General features: G+C 36.7%; 1 protein-coding gene and 1 non-coding gene across 2 annotated transcripts; both read right to left on the bottom strand.

Moving 5' to 3' along the window:
• Positions 1 to 2,969: 2,969 nt before the first annotated feature.
• LOC113759407 (cytochrome P450 708A2-like) lies at positions 2,970 to 4,058 on the bottom strand. The gene is made up of 2 exons (XM_027301979.1): positions 3,862 to 4,058; positions 2,970 to 3,303 (listed from the first exon to the last, which is right to left on the bottom strand). Exons 1-2 carry the CDS (start codon positions 4,056 to 4,058, stop codon positions 2,970 to 2,972), a joined length of 531 nt encoding a protein of 176 aa, XP_027157780.1.
• Positions 4,059 to 10,518: 6,460 nt separating this feature from the next.
• LOC113764316 lies at positions 10,519 to 10,625 on the bottom strand. The gene has a single exon (XR_003467587.1). It is a non-coding gene; the product is annotated as a small nucleolar RNA R71 (small nucleolar RNA).
• Between the last annotated feature and the right edge of the window lie 12,425 nt (positions 10,626 to 23,050).

The following is a 23,050-nucleotide window of genomic DNA, read 5'->3' as shown; positions in this document are numbered from 1 at the left end:
TACCACTGGTTCCATCTTGTGTTACCTTATTCAACATGGCAGATTCATTTACATGATAATATGCAGTAGAACCAAAAATACGCAAAGAATCATAATCTGTTGCAAGTTTTCCAGACCATACCTCTAATGGAGTCTTGCCACCGATTGCAGATGATGGCAAACGATTGATGAGATGTTGAGCGTATGTCACAGCCTCAGCCCAAAACTTTCTGCCTAACCCAGCATTAGACAGCATGCAACGTACTTTCTCCACTAGTGTCTTGTTCATACGTTCTGACACCCCATTCTGCTGCGGTGTTTTTCTAACTGTGAAGTGCCGAACTATGCCACATTCTTGGCATATCTTCTGGAAGGGATCACTCTTGTATTCTCCACCGTTGTCTGTTCGGAGGATCTTGATCTTTCTTCCCGTCTGGTTTTCAACCTGAGCTTTCCATTTAAGGAAAATCTCTAGCACCTCATCCTTGCTCTTCATAGTAAACACCCAAACTCTTCTGGAAAAATCATCAATAAAAGTGACAAAATAATACCTGCCACCAAGAGATGGAGTCTTGGCAGGTCCCCACACATCTGAGTGCACATAATCCAAAATACCCTTGGTATTATGGACACCAGTGCCAAATTTCACTTTTCTTTGTTTTCCCAGAACACAATGCTCACAAAATTCTAATTTGCAAACTTTCGTACCTTTCAATAAACCTTGTTTGACAAGATTTTGCAAGGATTTTTCACCAGCATGTCCCAATCGCATGTGCCACAACTTTGTTGCCTCCGTATCTTTCTTGCTACTGGAAGATGTTGCTGCTACTACCGTCCCAACAACTGTACTACCTTGGTAGTAATACAGATTATTCTTCCTCACACCTTTCAACATCACAAGTGCTCCCGAAGTTACTTTAAGAATTCCATCTCGCATCTTCACTTCCAGGCCTTTTGACTCCAAGAGTCCCAAGGAGATGAGATTCCTCTTCAAATTGGGCACGTACCGAACATCCTTCAAGATTCTAGTGGAACCATCATGATTACGCAGCTTGATTGAGCCTATCCCAACTGTTTTACATGGATTGTCATTTCCCATGTACACAACTCCACCATCAAGTTCTTCAAATTCAAAGAACCACTCCCGCATGGGAGTCATATGGTAGGTACAAGCTGAATCCAAAATCCACTCATCTGGATGGGATGTTAAAGGTGATACAGCCAAAGAGAAATCTGATTCCGCATCACTTTTACATTCTGCAACATTTACGTCTTGCGGAGCTTTCCCTTTCTTCTTTAACTTTGGACAGTCTTTCTTCCAGTGCCCTTTCTCACGACAGAAAGCACACTCATCTTTGGCAACTCTACTTTTCGATTTGGACCTTCCTCTTCTCCCCTTTGATTGGCTTTGTTGACGACCTCTTGCCACTAACGCTTCATCTGCTGCAGCTACTTTCTTTTTCATTTTATCTTGCTTTCTCAATTCACGACTATACAAAGCAGAACATACAGCATCTAAAAACACATTTTCCTTCCCATGAAGTAACATAGTTTCCAAATGTTCAAATTCATCAGGAAGGGATGACAACAACATCAAAGCCAAATCTTCATTTTCAAAATTTATATCTAAATTTAACAGGTCTGCCACTAATTGATTAAACATAGTGATGTGTTCATTCATAGTAGTACCTGGTTGGTAATCGAATCGGAACAATCTTTTCTTCATTAGGAGTTTATTCTGACCACTCTTCTTCAGAAATTTCTCCTCCAATGCCCTCCACAATTTCCATGCAGAAGTCTCGTTCTTGAAAGTATATTTTTGCTCTTTGGACAAACACGATCGAATAGTTCCGCATGCCAACCGATTTATGGTACTCCACTCCTTCTCTTCTATGTCATCTGGTTTCTTTTCTTCAATGGCAATGTCAAGACCCTGTTGGAAAAGGGAGTCCATGACTTCGCCTTGCCATATGCCGAAATGGCCAGTACCGTCAAATGTCTCCACCGCCACCTTTAAACTTGACATTGGAATTCTCGACCATGTGGACGAGTAAGCCGATGCCCCAGATACAATTCTTGACGTGAAATTGTCAGATGCCATTACAGACTCAAATGATAGTATTCAATATAACAAACTACAAACAAGCCAAAGGACGAACCTTCGGCTCTGATACCACTTGTTGGGGAAAGCGGGTAATTTCCCACTCAAAAATACAACTAGTGATTAAACCGATTCAGTAATTCCCAGGAAAGATCGTCGAAACAATCTAAAGCGGGTAATTTCCCACTCAAAAATACAACTAGTGATTAAACCGATTCAGTAATTCCCAGGAAAGATTGTCGAAACAATCTCCTTAGACAGAATTACCATTCCAAGTAAATTCCCAGGAAAGGCTGGAGGGGTCACAAGTGGTCCCACTTAAAACCCAGTCTCCTAGACAGAACTTACGTGTACGGTGTATTATTACAACTATACCCGTGTATACATAAATAATACGTACACACGAATAAGAAAAATACACCCAAATAAACCGTATAAAACACTACAAATATACCCGACAAATATATTGAATACTATACTACAATAGAAAAGAAACTAATAAATAAATGCGGAACAAATAAAAGAGATAAGGAAAGAACGCACCCGAAAAATTGATAACGGAGTTCGGCCAATTTTGCCTACTCTCTGAGCACCACTCAAGCAGCCTGCTTTTATAATTTAGGAGAGAAGAAAGAATACAAAGAATTACAAAATCCTTATGGGTAATTCTTTGTTGTTCTTGGTACAATTCAATTGGAAGGACTTGAGAGCTATTTATAACTCTCAAGCAATCCTACAATTCCTAAAACAATCGATGTGGGATTAAGAATTAAGCCACCAATTTCAACAATTGTTGGCTTGTAAAAGTCAACAATTGATGCATTGAATTCAAGGCTTTGAATTCAACAAATTTCATCCTGATTAATATAATCAAATAGTAGGATGCTAATTAATTTACCTCATCAGTTCCATCTTTAGCATCTACTTTTCCAAGTTTACTCCAAGAACTTAGATGCTCTCGAGTGTTGTCAACCATGTCGTTTATCATCTTCTCTCTTAAGGCTTCAGGGCTAACAAGCTTCAACATTAAGCTCCTAAGGTACTTGTGGAAGTCTCCATGATAGCCAGCTAAACCTTGTTTCCCAGTTATCCGGGTGAAACTCTCACTATAGCAGAGCTCGAAACCATTATTTTCTTGCTGGAAGACACGGTAGTTGACTTCAGCATCAGTTGATATAACGACCGACTGCCCAAGTATATTCGTGCGAAAAATTGGCCCGTACCTGAAAATTCACAAAGAAACAAAGAAAAGACAAGACAAAAGCACAAATAAAATGCAAAAGAATATTAGAGGAGTTGACAAAAAGGGTAATATAGTATATCTTACTCCTGATGATGTTATGTTACAAATGACATGATGATATGTTACAAAGGCAAATTTCAGGGTTTGTTTGGATAGTAAACTTATTCCAAATAATATTTCGCTTGCATCATAAACACATTTTTCAGCTCATCTTTTTATATTTCCAACCACCTTTTTATCTCACATGCATCACATCACAAAAAATACTACAGTAATTATTCTAAATAATACTCTATTCAAATAAACCCGTCTCTTAATCTATTACTACTACTGCTGTAATATTGTTAAAATATATATGTGATAGCTAGTCAAGAAGTGGTTAGATAACCAGGAGTATTGAGGTTGGTCCAACAGTTAGAAGAGGGCTATTAGAATTTTTTTCATTATCTAATTCAAGATTTGAATACTGTATCTGATAGATTGGAATGAGAATGGTGTACAGAGGGATAGGAGGTAAAAAAAAAAGGGTTACGTATACCTTGAGATTCTTTTTTGTAGGAATGGTGGGAGATCATCTGTTGCATAAGGGGTCAAGTACTCAATTGTTTCTCCTATAATTGGTAGTCCCATCGAACCTGGTGGTAATACCCCGTTACACTTGGGGTTTCTCCACCTATACACCCAGTGGCTGAATAGCATAACAATAAGAGCAATGATAGCACAAGCAAACAACATGGTCCTTGGTTGTTGCACCCGAAACGCAAGGAAAGAAAGGAAAAGAGAGTAGCTAAAATTGTTACTGTTTTAGATAAAGAGTCGTTGTATAAGGAAATTTGGAAGTTGGAGCTGCTTAAATAGATGGAGAGCGCAAGCTTTGATAACGACGCGTTGTAAGACTATTGGCCATAGACATATTACCTGGTGATCCGAATTTCACAGGAAATTGATGGATCCGAGGCCTCACAATTTGTGTTTCATACAATTTCATATAAGTAGACCGCTAGTATAAATTAGTAGGATTTGGTGCAAATCAAATCCAATTTGATGTAAATCAAGTGCAGTTTAGTATATGTTACCTTATTATTTGGTGTAAATCAGATACACTTTGGTATAAGTTGATTATTGTCATTTAGTATAAGTTGCAATTTGGTATAGATTGAAAATAAATTGTTAATACTACATCAACTTGTACGAAATGGAACTTGTGAAACCCCATTTCTGAAATTGATAAAGAGGCAAAGGAAAAATTGGCTACAGTGAAAGGTTAATGTGAAGACCAATAGTGCTTGGTCAAGGTGGATAGAGAGGGAGCCGGGGCCTCACAATTTGTGTTTCGTATAATTTTGTACAAGTTGACCTTTGGTGTAAATAAATAGGATTTCAGTGTGAATCAAATCCAATTTAATGTAAATCAAGTGCAGTTTAGTGTATGTTAATTTATCAATATTTGGTGATTTTCAGTGTGAATCAGATCCAATTTGATGTAAATCACGTGCAGTTTAGTGTATGTTGATTTATTAATATTTGGTGTAAATCAGATACACTTTAGTATGAGTTGATTATTATCATTTAGTATAAATTGAGGGTAATTTGAGATAAATTGAGAGTAAATTATTAATATATACTAACTTGTGCAAAATGGAACTTGTCAGCCCCATTTTCGAGAGGAGAGGCAGCAAAAAATCTATCTTGGACTGGGTCAAAGCCGGTTGCAAATTCAAGCCACGCGTGCAAGCTAGAAACCTTCTAGAAGTAAAAGGTAAAGCTCCCTCCTGGAAATTTGATCACTATAAAGGACAAGGACTTCTCCTCACGTATATTCTTTCTTCATTTCCTACAATACACACACACACACACATATATATATATATATGACATGTATCTTTAATTATTAACAAGGATTAAAATTAGTAAAATTTAAAAGAGATAATTTTAGAAACCTCCCTTAAGGTTTCTACTAATTTCAGACAGCTTCCCTCACGTTTTGAAAATTACATATACTTTCCCTAGAACATAGATTTGGGTTTCACCTTGATAATGTAAGACCAAAAAAGTATATGAAAGTCCAAAATTGCCCTCATCTAACAGTTGTAAAAAGTTAAGAATACACTTGTATAATACCAAAATTATGAGTTTTATTGCTTAGCTAGTGTCTTGATATTTTCCATCCCCATAATTTTCTATATCCACCCAAATTTTCAAACTTTTTTCACTTCTTCTTCAAATCAAACTCTTTGTCTTAGATGTCAAAATTCACCATTGCAATTCTTAATTTACAATCTTTATCTCTCTATAGGGTTCTTCCATATATTGCTCACCAAACCCTTGGTTATACAACTCACAATCCTTACCTTTTTTCCACTCAAACATCCAAGTTCTCAATTTCCAAAATTCTTCTAACCTCTGCTGTCAACATTTGGGTTGGTCATCCTAAATCAACCCATATTTTTTTCTCTGAATTGACACAGTTTTATTGAGAGCAAGTTTGATGTCCATTAAGATGATCCAGGCAAAATATCAACAAAGTGTAAGGTTGGAGTAGTAGTTTTAATACAGTCTATCAAATTATACTTTCCCGTAATCCAATAGATTTTTTATATTCAATGATATGAACAATTGGGTTGTTGATGGTGATGATTGCTTCCATCATCATCAACTGCAGTGACATATTTGAGTGATGGAAGGAAGGAGGCATCTTTCTTGATTATCATATTTGAGTAAAAAAAGGTTATTATTTAATGGTCAAGGCTAAAATAATTTGGCCACAATATATGGCCTGGTTAAGAATAATTGTTTTCCTTTCTTCATTTTCCTTTTTACTGTTATCTTTTCTCTTTTTTATCAATGGTTTATCTTTTGAAAAATTATGAACGTTATTATAACATTGTCTATCATCAAGGGAGGTAAGTGTTATATTGAAAATCTCAAGGGAGCTCAGTGAAATTGTCAGAAACCTCAGGGAAGGTTTCTGAAATTATCTCAATTTAAAATGATCTTGTTACTTCTTAGTAAATAAAGACACGTGTCATTCATCCAAATGTACATTGTAGGAAATTGAGAGAGAATTCATTGGAGAGAAACCAAATTCTTCCCTATTGCCTAAACATCCATTGCCCCCGCACCTAATCCGCCCTGCGCGCCTAAGGGAAAAAAGTTTATAATGAATAAAAATATATATATAATTAGTAAAAAATATATTTAATAATTTAGTATAAATATATAATTAGTAAAAGGTATATCATTAATAAAAAGTATATAATAGAATAAATATATCATTAATAAAAAGTGTAATTAGTCATTTAGTATAAACGTATTAGTATAACTAATCAATAATTTATATTAGTATAAATATATAATTATTAGTATGACTGATAATATTAATTATATTACATCTACATACTATGATATCTATAACTAATAATATAATTATTTTAATTAAAATATTAAATATGTTATACATGTAATTATAATATATTCTTATGATTTTTCTTAATGCTTGATTTTCATCTTTTTTTGTCTTTTGTGGGATGAAAAGAAACAACATTTGTTGGGTTTTGTAGAAATAGTTTGATTTTAGTTAATTTAGAAAATGACAATGTGCGTTAAATCATTAAATAGTGATGATTGGCCTCTCATTTGTAGACATTCTTCATCGTCTTTTTTTTTAAGTTGGTTGTTTTTAATTTTCATTTCTAGAAATAGTTTAAATGACAAAGGTGATGCCTTATGGTGAACTTTGTCCAAGATATACCGGTATGCGTGTGCGATTCATCGATGATGATGACGGTGACTTCTTATGGTCAAGTTTCTTGAAGTTTTGCCAGCACCTAATTTCAAGTTTCTTGAAATTAGGTGCACAAGTTCTCCCAGTCATTCTCCTGCGTTCCAGATTCCAGAGCTTTCCAACAATTAATCTTTGGCACGTGCTACGTGTTTAGAAAAAGCTAACAGTTGTGCATTTTTTTATTTATTTTTAGGTGCACAAGTTCTCCCAGTCATTCTCCTGCGTTCCAGATTCCAGAGCTTTCCAACAATTAATCCTTGGCACGTGCTACGTGTTTAGAAAAAGCTAACAGTTGTGCATTTTTTTATTTATTTTTAGGTGCACAAGTTCTCCCAGTCATTCTCCTGCGTTCCAGATTCCAGAGCTTTCCAACAATTAATCTTTGGCACGTGCTACGTGTTTAGAAAAAGCTAACAGTTGTGCACTTTTTTTATTTATTTATTTTTGTTGTTGACGAAGCTAGGTGCACAAGTTGAAAATAATTGCAAGGACTTCTGCATGCCTCCTTCTAGAAACTCTATTTAATTTAGGCACGCGAATAAAATTACGAAGAGCCCAGCCATTCATCTGCCGCGGATGCGACACGCTATTACGACAGCTTTTATTAGGATTGCAAATGAATCGAACTGCTCGCTAATAATTTGAACCCAAGTTCAAGTTGAGTTCGAGTTGATCAAATCGAACTCGAGACACGAGTTTGAGTTGATCAAGCCAAATTCAAACTCGAATTCGCGCTTACAGACACTTAGTTCGTTAGCTCGCGAACCGAATCGATTATATATATGTATACATTTTTTTATTTTAATAGTAAAATTACATACATACCCCTAATATTTTATTATTTGTTAAAAATAATTATTTTATTTATTTCCTAAAAATAAAATAATTATTTTTATTTGTTTAAGTTCGAACTCAACTCGAATTTGAGTCGAACTCGCCCTCGAGCTTTACATTGAAAACTCATCGAATTCGAACTCGAGTTCGAGTTTCATAAAATTAAATTGATATTAGATTCGATTAGACCAAAACTCAACTCAACTCGATTCGTTTGCACCCCTATTGATAAGTGAATATTTAACGTACATTTTGTATGAATTTGGCATGAATTTTTAGTATGTTTTGAGAAGATTAAAGCCATATTGGAACTCTTTTGGTGATAATTGCTTAAATATTGTTTAAGGGTTAAGAAATTGATAAATGAGTAGATTAATGCGTTAATTTTGTGAAATTGTGAAGGTAATTGATGTATGAAATTCATGCACAAGTTGAAAGAAATGTCAGGGTCATCCAGAGGACAAAGTACACAAGAAATTGGGAGCAAAAATGTAGAAAAAGGGAAGAAGTGAAAATCTGGAAAATTGATCAACACGGATCCGAGCTCGGATCCGTGTGTACAAGAGAGATCCGACCCCTCGTCTGTACTTCTGGCGGAGTGTATCCGAGGTCAGGACGATCCGACCTCGGATCCATCATGGGAAGTCCTCGGATCCTCTAATCCGAGCTCGGATTAATTTTCAGCCCTCGGATCCGTGGCTCGGATCTTTCTCTCTCTTCAGCAAGTGGCACAGCCGTTTTTCTTTACCTTTCTCACAACTTTTCCAGCTATTTTGAGGGACAGAAATCGGTGGCACATGCTTCTGCAATAAAAAAGAAGACCAAATGAGTGTGGACAAAAGGAAACATCATATCTTTGACTTCTTTTTACAAAATCTGAGTGGAGGAAATTATGAAGTGAGAGGAATGGAATTTCTACCACCTTTTATGCAGAAACACAGGGGAGAAGCCTGGATTACCATACGTAGCTAGTTTTCCTTCTTGCAACAAGTTTTCTCTCTAGTTAAGAGTTCTTAGAGAAGCATTTGGTTTTTCACTTGTAACCATCTTGTACAAGAACATAGCAGGAATTGGAGAGCTTTACCTTCAATTGGCTAAGCTTTCTTTTACCTTTCTTATACTTGTACTTCATGATGTTTTGCATTAATAAACTTGTGAGTTTGATTGTTAAATCATTCATGAGTAGCTAATTTTCTATATCTAGGGAGTAGAAGAAACTTATGGCTAAATAATACTAATTGAATGTGATTTACACTTGTTATATCTTGTATTAACTTGTCTACTTGTGTAGCTGTTCTTACTTGTTATTGATTGATCACCAATAGCATGTTTATAGTGTTATTATTCAATGAGAGTTGGTAATAACAATTGAAACACATGAGTAGAGCTTGAGTTGTATGTTCATGAAAATAGAGATACACTTAGGTGGATTATTTAGCATTTCATGAAATAAAACAGAGTAGTAGTAGTATTTCACCATGAAAATAGGGAAATCTATATTGCTCTAGGCCATTTCATCATGAAAATGAGACTTGGTAATCTTGGAAATAAATCTCTGGTTAAGCAAGAATAATAGCAAGAAGTAAATCCATTCATTTGTGTAGTTTATACCATAAGTGGAATCTACATCCCTAGAATCTTCCTTAAGTGAAATTTCTCTATTTGCATTCAGCATTTGTTAAACTAGATTTGTATATTAGAGTTGTAGATTACAGCATTAGACTTTCTCTGCTCAGATTAATTGTAAGTCTAAATAATAGAGAGAACAAGGGCTTAGTAATTGTTTAAATTGCTCCTCGTGGGATCGACCCGATACATATCTTGTACTACAATTGCGACCTGTATACTTGCAGTCCAACGGGTGTAAAATCGGAATTAAACTTGCATTGATAGTAAAAATCCCGTCAAGTTTTTGGCGCCGTTGCCGGGGAGCAGCAATATTCGAGCCTAATCATCTCTATTAATTTAGATATTTTCATTGTTTTTATTCAAGTTGTTGAATTAAAACTGCAAAATTTCTCTTGTTTTTGTTTGTAGTGTATGTACCGGGCGTCTCGAGAAGTTGCACCTTTCGATCCAGAAATTGAGAGGACACTACGTAGACAAAGGAGGCACACACAACAGCAAGAGGAACAAGAAATTTGACAACCGATAGAGGAAATTTTGATAGAACTACCATTTGAAAAAGAAATGGCTGAAAATGAAGCAAATAGGCGAGTTCTACGAGATTATGCTCTACCGGGAACACAAGGATCTCAAACGAGCATAGCAAGGCCTGCGGTAAATGCTAACAACTTTGAGATTAAACCATCACTTATCCAAATGGTTCAACAATCTCAATTTGGAGGTAATGTAGTAGAAGATCCTAATACACACTTAGCTACATTCTTGGAAATTTGTGATACAATTAAAATGAATGGAGTTAGTGATGATGCTATAAGGCTAAGATTGTTCCCATTTTCATTGAGAGATAAGGCCAAACTTTGGCTACACTCTCATGCTCCTAATACTTTCACCGGATGGGATGATTTATCAAGAGCATTCTTAAATAAGTATTTTCCACCAGGAAAGACTGCTAAGCTTAGAATGGATATCACTAGTTTTAGTCAATTGGAGGGAGAATCATTATATGAAGCATGGGAAAGGTTTAGAGATTTGCTTCGGAAATGTCCACATCATGGACTGCCGGAATGGTTAATCATACAAACCTTCTATAATGGTTTAGCTTTTTCTACTAAAACTATGATCGATGCAGCTGCAGGTGAAGCTTTAATGGGTAAATCACCCCAAGAGGCTCATAATTTGATAGAAGAAATGGCAGCAAATAACTACCAATGGGCCAATGAGAGAGGTAATACAAGACGTCACGCAGGTATGATAGAAATGGACACTCTCAATATGTTGAGTGCTCAAATGAATAATGTGATGAAATTGCTAAGTAGACAAGGTGGAGTTGGTCCAAGTTCATCTAATGCTCATGTAGCGTGTTGTTCTATATGTGGAGGTGAACATGATACTAATGAGTGTGTTGATTCTGAGCAGGTACAATTCGTCAATAATTACAATCGTAATGCTCAAAATAACCCCTACTCGAATACTTACAATCCGGGGTGGAGAAATCATCCAAACTTTGGATGGAAGGATCAAGGAAATCAACCAAGGCCAACCAATCCACCGGGATTTCAATCAAGGCAACAACAAGCTGAAACTAAACCTGGTTGGGAGATGGCAGTGGAAAAGCTCGCAAAAGTTACTTCAGACAGATTTGAGCGAGTAGAAGGAAGGTTGGACCAACTCACTACAATGTACAGGAATGTAGAGGTCCAAATTGGTCAAATTGCTAGTTCGTTGAATAATCGAAATCAAGGCGAATTACCTAGTAAAACAGAGGTCAATCTTAAGGAGCATGTGAAAGCCATTACTCTTCGTAGTGGTAAGCAATTAGAAGATCCTCCAGTGATGGAAGTTGACAAAGATGAGAATGAAAAACAAGAAAAAAAGCAGAGGAACCAAGAGGCGATAGTGGAAGAAAATAGCCGGGAGAAATCAAGAGAAAATCAACCATCATCTTCCGCTACCATTCCAATACCCCCTGCGGTTCCATTTCCACAAAGATTAAAGCAAAATAAGTTTGATAAAGATTTTGAAAAATTTGTTAAACTTTTCAAACAATTGCACATTAATATTCCTTTTGCCGATGCTATTTTGCAGATTCCGTCTTATGCGAAATTTCTCAAGGAAATCATGACTAGAAAAAGAAAGTTGGAAGACTGCGAAACAATAGCATTAACGGAGGAATGTAATGCAATTATTCAAAATAAGCTACCACCGAAGTTGAAGGATCCAGGGAGTTTTTCTATACCTTGCACCATAGGTAACGTTGATTTTTCTAAAGCATTGTGTGATCTTGGTGCTAGTGTATCATTAATACCTTTAACGGTGGCTAGACAATTGGGTTTGCATGAGCTTAAACGCACAAATATTACTTTGCAACTAGCGGATCGGTCTATTAGATATCCATTGGGAGTGTTGGAGAATGTATTGATAAAAGTTCAAAAATTTATCATTCCAGTGGATTTTGTGGTATTAGATATGGAAGAAGATATATCTATGCCAATTATTCTAGGTAGACCATTTCTAGCTACTGCAGGTACTATTATTGATGTCAAAAATGGCAAGCTTAAGTTTCAAGTAGGTGAAGAAGAAGTAGAATTTAATTTGAATGAAATGGAAAAATACCCTTCTTTTACCGACCATGCTTATTCTATTGGCACAATTGATAAACTAACCCAAGAGATGAGTCAAGTAAACCTTGACTTAGATCCTCTTGAGCATTGTTTAATGAGTTTAGGTAAGCAAGAAGATGTGTGTGAAGAAATTGAAGAATTGGCCAAGTACTTGGATTTTCAAGCACCTTATAAAAGGGGTAATTTGTATGAAAGTCTTGGCCAAGGAAAAGGGTTTTCACAACCTTCAGAAATTGAACCTCCAAGGTTAGAGCTTAAGCCACTTCCAACTCATCTAAGGTATGAATTTCTTGGAGAAAATAGCACTTTACCTGTAATTGTTAGTGCTGACCTTGATGATGAGCAGTGTGCAAAGTTGTTAAGAGTTTTAAGGAGGCGTAAGAAGGCAATTGGATGGACAATTTCAGATATTAATGGTATAAGTCCTTCTATATGCATGCATCGCATTTTATTGGAGGACAATTGCAAACCAGTGGTGGAAACACAAAGAAGACTCAATCCAAACATGAAAGAGGTGGTAAGAAATGAAATTCTTAAGTGGCTTGATGCAGGTATAGTCTTTCCTATCTCCGATAGTGTTTGGATTAGTCCAATTCATGTGGTACCAAAGAAAGGTGGAATAACTACAATCGTGGGTAAAAATGATGAATTGATTCCATCTAGACTTGTGGTAGGGTGGAGAGTGTGTATTGATTATCGTAAGTTAAATACGGTAACAAGAAAAGATCATTTTTCCCTACCATTTCTTGATCAATTATTGGAGCGAATAGCTGGATATGAATTCTACTGTTTTCTTGATGGTTTTTCAGGATATAATCAAATAGCTATAGCTCCAGAGGATCAAGAGAAGACCACATTTACATGTCCTTATGGCACTTTTGCTTTTAGAAGAATGCCATTTGGTTTATGCAATGCTCCTGCAACTTTTCAACGATGCATGATGGCTATTTTTTCTGATTATATTGAGAAAATTATGGAGATATTTATGGATGATTTTTCTGTGTATGGTTCATCTTTTGACCATTGTCTTCATAATTTGGAATTGATTTTGCAGAGATGCGAGGAAACAAATCTTGTATTGAATTGGGAGAAATGCCATTTTATGGTAAAAGAAGGAATTGTCTTAGGGCACAAGATTTCCTCCAAGGGAATTGAGGTGGATAAAGCCAAAATAGAAGTTATCGAAAAATTGCCACCCCCAAGCAATGTCAAGGGGATAAGGAGCTTTTTAGGACATGCTGGCTTTTATAGACGTTTTATTAAAGATTTTTCTAAAATAGTAAAGCCATTATGTGAGTTATTATGTAAAGATACTACTTTTCAATTTGATGACAATTGTTTGGTTGCATTTGAAAGGTTGAAAAAGGAATTGATTTCGGCCCCAATTATAACTTCACCCGATTGGTCACTACCATTTGAATTGATGTGTGATGCAAGTGACTATGCGGTTGGAGCAGTTTTGGGACAAAAGAAAGAAGGACAATTGCACGTCATTTACTATGCTAGCAAGTTGCTAAATGAGGCACAACTCAATTATGCAACGACAGAAAAAGAGCTATTGGCAGTGATATTTGCTTTAGATAAATTTAGATCTTATTTAGTAGGATCTAAAGTTATTATATATACGGACCATTCATCTCTTAAATATTTGCTACATAAGAAGGATGCAAAACCTAGACTAATTCGGTGGATTCTTTTATTGCAGGAATTTGATGTGGAGATAAAAGACAAAAAGGGTTCGGAGAATCTAGTTGCAGATCATTTATCACGTTTGGAATATATTCCAATCAAAGATCAGGTTCCAATTAAAGAGAATTTTCCGGATGAGTTTGTCGTAGCACTTAGAAATTCTCCATGGTATGCAGATTTTGCTAACTACTTGGTCAGTGGAGAGATTCAAAAGGGGTTTAATTATCATCAAAAGAAGAAATTCTTACATGACGCCAAAAGTTACTTTTGGGAGGAACCATTGCTATACAGACATTGTGCCGATGGTATGATACGTAGATGTATTCCTGAAGATGAGGTACATAATGTTTTATATCATTGTCATAACCTTGAAACAGGTGGTCATTTCAGTACTTCAAAGACTGTGGCAAAGGTATGGCAATCAGGATTTTATTGGCCAACTATGTATCGAGATGCTAGGGAATATGTTAAAAATTGTGATGCATGCCAAAGAACTGGAAATATATCTCGAAAAAATGAAATGCCCCTGACTACGTTCTTGGAAGTTGAGTTATTTGATGTATGGGGTATTGATTTTATGGGACCATTTCCTAGTTCTTTTAATAATAAGTACATCTTAGTAGCAGTGGATTATATTTCTAAATGGGTTGAAGCAATCGCTTCACCTACTAATGACTCTAAGATTGTACTTAGATTCCTTAAAAAGAATATTTTCAGTAGATTTGGTATACCCAAGGCCATAGTAAGTGATGAAGGGAAACATTTTTGTAACAGACAATTGGATTCCTTATTGTTTAAATATGATTGTAGGCACAAGACATCACTTCCATATCATCCTCAAGCCAATGGACAAGCAGAGTTAGCTAATAGAGAGATAAAGCTCATTTTGGAGAAAACTGTGAATAAATCACGCAAGGATTGGGCTACAAAGCTAGATGATACACTATGGGCTTACCGAACGGCATTTAAGACACCCCTAGGGATGTCGCCGTATCGTTTAGTCTATGGGAAAGCTTGTCACCTACCTGTGGAGATTGAGCACAAAGCATATTGGGCAATTAAATCTATTAACATGGATTTTAATTTTGCAGGAGAAAAGCGATTACTTGAGCTAAGTGAATTGGAGGAACACCGACTACATGCATATGAAAATGCCAAAATTTATAAAGAAAAGATCAAATATTGGCATGACAAGCATATTATTCCTAAAAAATTTCAGGTAGGGCAACATGTACTTTTGTTCAACTCACGCTTGAGGTTATTTCCAGGAAAATTAAAGTCAAGGTGGTCGGGACCATTTGAAGTAACTCAAGTATTTCCTTATGGAGCAGTGGAAATAAAAGGAGAAAATGGTTCTCCATTTAAAGTAAATGGACAAAGATTGAAACCCTATTTGGTCGGAGAAAATGTTCCTAAAGGAGTAAATTACTCCTTAGGAAATGCAATGGAGAATTAAAGAAGTTATAGGAAAGTCGAGCCAACGACTATAAACAAAAGCGCTTGTTGGGAGGCAACCTAATAATAATAGTGTATTTGTGTGTTTTTATGTATTTTTTTTACATTTTGGTGTAATTTAATTGACTAATTAGATGTATTTCACTTTTTTGTAGGAGATACGGGAGTTTTATCATCCATCTTGGAGGTGCACTTGAAGAACATGTTGGCAGGGAGTTTTTCTTACCAAATTGTGTTTTAAGTGCTCAAAATTTCTATGCCTATACATACATTGTGCAATTCAAGTGAGTTTTGGTGAGATCATGGTTATAAAGGTTCATGGATTCATTTGATGTGTATTTAATGCTCAAAAATGCCATTTTGATGTAAAAATGCAAAAATGATCGAAGAACCTCACCCCTCGATTTTCAATGTATATGTGTTTGTTGTGTTTTGAGAGGATGGATATTGTCTTTAAGGTATATTGCATGTGCGTGGGAGGTTAGAATTGATAAAAAGTTTGTCCAATGTGTGTTTTGGAATTGGCCGGAAAAGGGAGAAAAAGTTAAAAAAATTGCAGGTTCTGCAGTAAGTGCAGAGAAATATGGATCTGAGCTCGGATCCGAAAAATCCCAGACAGATACGACCTCGGATCAATAGATCCGAGCTCGGATCTTTTCCAACCCAGATAGATCCGAGGGCTCGTCTGTGTTTCTGTTGAGACTGATCCGAGCCCTGTCGGATCCGAGGCCTTCCAGAAACGATCCGACCTCGGATCCGTTCGCGGATATAGCAGAAACGAGGCTTCGTTTCTGCACTTTTCAAAATTCTTCTTCCCTTTTCTCACCGAAACCCTACCTCTTCCCTCCAATTTTCCATTTTAACCATCAAAACTCCAATCTTTCATCATAAACACCTCCACAACCCTTGTATGATCATAAACCCTAAACTATTTCATTGAAAAAACATCAATTTGAGGGGGTTTGATCTTCAAAACTAGAAATAGGGCAGCACTGTATTTCTTCCATTTCGGAGTGATTTTGGACTTGTTTGTTCCTCATTCTTCATCATTATCATCCTCTATCATCTTCCTACACATTTGAGGTAACAATTTGCGAATTTCTTTGGCATTTTATAACTTCTTATTCTACATATTTCTAGTTTTTGGGAATATTATGATAAATACATATTTGTTGGAATTTCTTGATACAATTGTGCTACATTGTGCTTAATTAGATCGTTACAACTCTTTTCATGCTCATTTTTGAGAAAACTGTGAATTTGGTGATATTTTTAAGAATTTTTCTCAATTTTTGGGTTTGAGCATTTTAGTGATTTATACTCTTAAATTTTGCTTTCATTGAATATATGAACTTGTTCCGAGGGGTATACATCACTGTTATACCAATTGAAAATGATATGCTATCATTAGAGCAATAGCCCATGGGGTAAAAGAGTGTGTTCCCAATTAAGTTAAGCACATTGAACCACTTTTACTTGAGATAATTAGTATTTGTTTGGATGAATTGGAACTCATGTGTATGTAAATTGAGTGTTATGAGTGTTATGAATTGGATTGGAGATATACTCAAGTGTTTGAGTGTTCATTCTTGCAATTAGATATAATTTTCAATTGTTTGCACTTAATATGCATGAAATGATTTCCTTATTGGTAATATCCTTTCTAAATGTGGGAATTGGATTTGAGAATTGTTAGGAAGTTATTTGTTTAAATTTGGGTACATTTTGGCAGGGAGTTTAACCCTTTTTCAAGGGAAAACTCTGCCGAAATTTTCTTAAATTCTCATTGCACATATGTGAGCAAGTTTCTATGATTTCTAATGAACGTTCATCTTATTTTTGTATAGGAACTATGACTCGCACAAGGAGGGCTCGCATTCGTACTCCTACTCCTTCCTCAAGTGAGGAACACACACCCTCTTTGCATGAGGAGTCACCTGAGGAAGAATCTCCTTCGCCGGAGCCGCCACCTCGCTCTCGCCGGAAGACCGCGTCTACTAGCCGTGCCGAGCCACCTCCGGACTACGATACCACACGATTCACATCGCTTGAAAACCAACAGTGGTATGAAGCCGGACTGGACAAGGAGATCATAATAGAAAAGCATTTGGCACTGGAGGTGGACGCATATTATCACATTTCTACAGCATTCAAGAGGCTTGGATGGGAGAACATCCTTCAGTTGCCCAAACACTACTATCCCAATTTGGTCCGGGAGTTCTACGCTAATGTAGAAAACAAACAGAGCCACAGTGGCAACCTCATCGTCTCATGGGTTCGAGGCAGGAGAGTGGCTCTCAATCGAGATACACTGAGACGTTTCGTCCAACTCAAAGACGCAGGCGAAGATGTCACATTGACCAAGGAGTTCACAGCTCGAGACCCTTGGCAGGTGGGAGAGGCGGTTGGACGCCTAAAGGGCCAGTATCGAGAGAGAGGAACTGCGAAGAAGCTTACAGTTTACGCCGATTCCTTCGAGCATAGGTACCACTTGATTTTCTACCTCTTTGCCTTCAATGTGGTACCAAAAAGAAGTGGAAAATGGGAGCTCCGCAACAGTGATCTCTACTTCTTGGACAAGATGATGCATGGTGTGGGTGCGCAGTTGACCGGTATTCCTCTACCCAGCATTATCATCAGCTATATGCGGACCACAGCTCGCATGAGGGCCGGCGAGACTTGCTTCGGATTCCCTCGGCTGCTATCCCTCGTTTTTTAGAAGCTCAAGGTTCCTCTTGGAACCGAGAGAGCGGTGGTAACTAGGTCGGCTGAGGAGGTAAACGCTTCGATACTCAAATCCTTGGGTATTTTTACGGATTTTGGAGCTGCTTTGGTACGGGACACAGGAGAAGCATCGACTTCCACTCAGCCTCTGCCTCACACTGAACCACAAGCGGAAACTCAAGAGACGGAGGCACAGCAGACTCTTCCTCCTCCGATTCCGCGACCACCTCCTCAACCGCGCTCCAAGTGGCAAGAGCTTCTCAATGCTATTTGCTGTATGGAGACGCGAGTCGTCGAGCGCATTGACCAGACGGAGCAGATGATGACTGAGCGCCTCGACCGCTATGATCGCCGTCTTCGTGCGATCGAGGATCATTTCCATATCCGACGGTCTCCTACTCCGACACCTCATCAGGAGGAGAGCCATATTGGTACCTCACAGGGTCCTCATGGAGCCGAGGAGGCAGTAGACCCTCGTTCCGAGCAGCCATGACGCTACTTAGCGGATTTGATCTTTTATGTCTTTATTTATTTTTCTTTTCTTTTGTTAAGACACACTTGTAGATTTTTCTTTTAATTGAATCATCTTGTGCTACTTATGGTATTTGGTACCCTTGTTGTCTCATTTTGGACAGAAAATGGATGATCGTGATGATTAAGGGCTTCAAAATGGCATCACCACCTATTTGAGGGAAGTTTCAGTTCTTTTACCTTCCTCTACAATGAGGACATTGTAGATTTTAAGTGTGGGGGATGGATTACTTTATCTTATGGGCGAGAGTAGTACTAGGATGGGTGACCCCCTGGGAAGTCCTCGTTTTTAAAAAAAAAAAAATGAAAAATGAATGAAAGGAAGAAAAATATTATTATTTTACTCCAATGATTCACATACTGAGTAACCGGGGGTTGGCATTTACAAATGTCGACATTCGCGTAAAAAGGTATTGGAATTAAGAGTAGGCTTAGCAATTTAAATAAGTGAAATGTCGAGTAACCGGGAATTTTCACCTAAAAGTGTTGATTTTCGCGTAAAAAGACGTTTTCACTATTTAAATAAAATAAAATGAGAATAAATCCCTCTAAATTGTTGAGTGTTGGAATGAGGAAGGCCATAGAATTGACTATGTGATTTACTTATTTGTAGAATTAGGATAGAATGAGAGATTGAGTTGAATTTGTTAAAATTAGGGCATAATTATTTTTCTTTAATTGAATATTATGAGTATTTAGTGTAATTTGAGAAATGGCATAATGATTGATTTCTAGATTTTCTAGGAATTAAATTTGACCAAAGTACGTATATTGCTTTATCTATTGAATCATTGAAGTAAGTTTTGTGTAAAAGTGCTTGAGGACAAGCAATGATTCAAGTGTGGGGGAATTTGATAAGTGAATATTTAACGTACATTTTGTACGAATTTGGCATGAATATCTCCTACCATGTAACGATCCCTTTATCACTAACGGTGGTTGTCAAATTAGTCAGGCTCATCCCTTTATTATTGATAGGATGGCAATTGGAACGGGTGTCCCGCAGAGTCCAGTCCCCAGAATTTTGGTACTAGTTCATCTTATGCGTTCCTTGTTTTACAGAATTTTGGGACCAGTCAGTTCCAAAATATGTAACTAACTTGAAAGCATATGCTAAAATTGCATGTATAATAACATGTTAATTTATATTCACTGATTACTAATTTTGTTTAAACATAAACAACTAAAACAATATATATGATTTGCATGTCAGCGTATTAGTGTATTAATCATCCACCATAGAAAGCAATCAAGTCATCTGGGGGAACCATTGGATCTTGGTCCAATGGTATTGAAGGCGGTCACTTCGGATCGCCTTATCCGAAATGGTGCCATGGCCGTGGTTCTTCCTGTCACCTCGAATAGATCTCGGCTAGGTCTCTACAACCTCTTGTGAGCCTCGGCCTTTATGACCCAGATGGCCGTCGTATCTCAACCGCACGCGATTGATGTCAGCTAGCCTGACATGTCATTAAGGGCCACCACTTTAACTGAAAACCCTAGGACCCTTTATTGAGAATATGCGGGACCACCAGACAAAGTACCTGAGCTACTGTCCCCTGTCAGGAACAGAGGCCGCAGGTACAGAGCGGAGCAGTAATTCTCAGGAAGCGGGATCCAGTGGCTTAAACCCACTGTCCTTCCCTTTACTCTCACACTCTATAAATACCTGTTGTTCACTTCTCACAAGTAAGACTACTGTTACACTCGTACTGTTCATTACTTTTTATTCTCTCTCTATACTGACTTGACCGTCGGAGTTATTCCAGGGGACAAAGCCCCGCCTCTCACTTCGGAACAGCACTCCTGCCTCTTACTTTCACTTCACAGAAAGAGGGAGCTAAATTAGGTCAGCTCGGCTAGCTAACCAGAAATCACCTCATCAGGTATGATTAGGAAAAACCTCTTTAAACTCTCTTGTGTATTAGATTAAAGATTCAAACCCGGCCTAAAGCATTATACGGAAGTGTGTAGCTTCTTTGTTCTTAAAAAAAATCCAGAGCGTATGGAACCACTTTTTCAAGTTGACCCTTAATTAGAAAAGAGAGTTTAGTTCTTTATTGTTGAGAAAAATTCCAACGCAAATTTACGGTGAAATCCCGATGGACATGCGGCCACCAAAAACCCACACTGCGTTTCTTATCTGGAAGCACTAAATATAAGAGCCAGCCGTCCTTTCCTTTTGGTTACCTGGCACTACTCTAATTATTCTAGAAAAAGGTACCCTCAAAGTAAAATAAGACAAATTGATGTAAATTCCTAATATGAGTGGAAGACTAATCATCCGCGGAAAAAAGGAATTCAATTCCAACAATGGCAACTCGGACTCGGCGACTTCCATGCATACGAATCCCGAGTTTCGCGGACTTGACAGGAAATTTTGACCGCACCCCATGTCAAATTTGTTCATAACCTTCTAAAAATCGCCCTTTTATTCACTTTTTGTTTCATTTTTCTATAATTATTATCAAATATCAAATATGAGTAGAATCTATCAATTAATGTAATATTTGACTGAAATCAAAGGAAAAACAACCATAAATTTAATAACAAAAGTATAACCTATCAGAGTGCGGCAGTGCACTTGTTTGACCTGATAATTCATCCTGTACTTCCCATATAAGTCACTTTAGGCTCCTCCTACCCTACAGTAAATAATTTTGAAAAGGTTTAAATTCTAAAACACTCTAAAATACATTGTATAGTAAATCTTTTAAAATACAATATTACAATTTTTTTTTTGAAAGGCATCCTGAGGAATATTTAATCCACGGAACCCTGTTTTCTCTACTCCTCAATGTCCTCCTCCATCCTTCAACATCATGATGGATGATGGCTAACAACCTCAAATCCTCGTACGAATGATGGCTGGATATCATAAATGAGAGGCGTGACAATGGAGAACAAGTTGCCTGAGTGATTTTACAAAAGACGGAACTCATAAGAATGACTTGTCCCAAAATTCTGTAGGAGGACAATAATTTAGTATGGACTGGTTCTAAAATTCTGCCGAAGGACAAGAGTGGTCACATTCGGGGTGTATGATATGCTAGTGCCAATCAATGTCAATATTAAAAGAAGAAAGAAGAATGCGATCTAGCGTGAAGAACATGGGCATTAATCTGTATTTACAGGTTCCAACGAGGTGGCGCAAAAATGTCAAGCAAAGTGAAAATTACTTTAACTATTTAATATAAGTTGTCGCCACACCAAACTTTTCACCATTAATCAAACCTCTACATATTAGATAAATAGAATCAAAAACTAATTTGTCTATTTTGATGACAAAAATATTTCACAAGAAGGAAGGGCACTAATTAAAACTTGACAGATTTCGTATCGACATAATAAACATGGAATGGTCCAATAACAATATGGAAACACAACAGTTTGGAAGGGCTGATCGTTGTGACACTTTATTTTTTTTCTAAATGTTCCATTTTTATGTAGTTAATAAAAATAAAAAATTTTTATAAATTGACAAATTTTTATACACGCTCATACTTCAATGCTAACTCAAGTTAAAACTACATCGCTTTATGTATAATTGACACAAGTGGTGAAATGTATTATAACCTGTGTTGATTTTATAAGTTTATGGCACTTAAGATATTGAACAAATGGAGAGATCGATGGAAAAAATTCTAACGAAGAGGAGAATCTCATTTACGATCTATATTAAATTTATTTGATAAACTGTTTAAAGTTAAATCATTGATATCATGACATGCAAGGCCCTTCACTTGTCCCGATGGACACAAAGCTATAGGGCAAAATATGTTAGCTATGATTGATTAAATAGATGAGCATGCAAGAGACCCCATATAATTAAGTAGATATATAAACTTGGAGTTGCAAAGCTTCTCTCTCTCTTTCTGTCTGTAAGTGAGTTTAAAATTTTTTAACGGTAAATTACACATAACACTCTTGTAGTTTCGCACATTATCATATGATTCTCTAATATTTCAAAATATCGACTTCATGTCCTTGTAGTTCCATGTAAATAAGAAACTTGATAGAAAATAGCCTCCATAATATCGTTAATTGAAATATAAATATTGTCCTCATTTAAACACTAAATTGAACCACGGCCTTATCACCTTGAACAAAACTCTAGGGGATTTTGTAGATAAAGGCAAAAACTACAGGAGTAAAGTATATATCCGTACAGATTATAGTCAAATTAAGTAAATGTTATGATTTTATCACACTTATTTTTGGAGGGCATTTGATTCAATCGCAGTGATCGGTAGTGCTTTCTATCTATTTTTTAGTTGGCATAAAATCATAGGGGATGATGTGGATATGTTAAACTTTAGGGGATCATATGGTAAAATGTAAATCTTTTGGGAGGTTATATGTAATGTACCATTTTCTTTTCTAATGACCTATAGAAAATATTCACTTCTCTAGGAAAAATTATTGTTGACCAAAGGTGTATTTAGACTTATACGCCAATTTTT

The sequence above is a fragment of the Coffea eugenioides genome, chromosome 2 (genome assembly GCF_003713205.1).
Source record: "Coffea eugenioides isolate CCC68of chromosome 2, Ceug_1.0, whole genome shotgun sequence".
NCBI lineage: Eukaryota > Viridiplantae > Streptophyta > Magnoliopsida > Gentianales > Rubiaceae > Coffea > Coffea eugenioides.
Note: the sequence above shows the minus strand (reverse complement) of the source record. Positions and strands in the feature narration are given on the sequence as shown.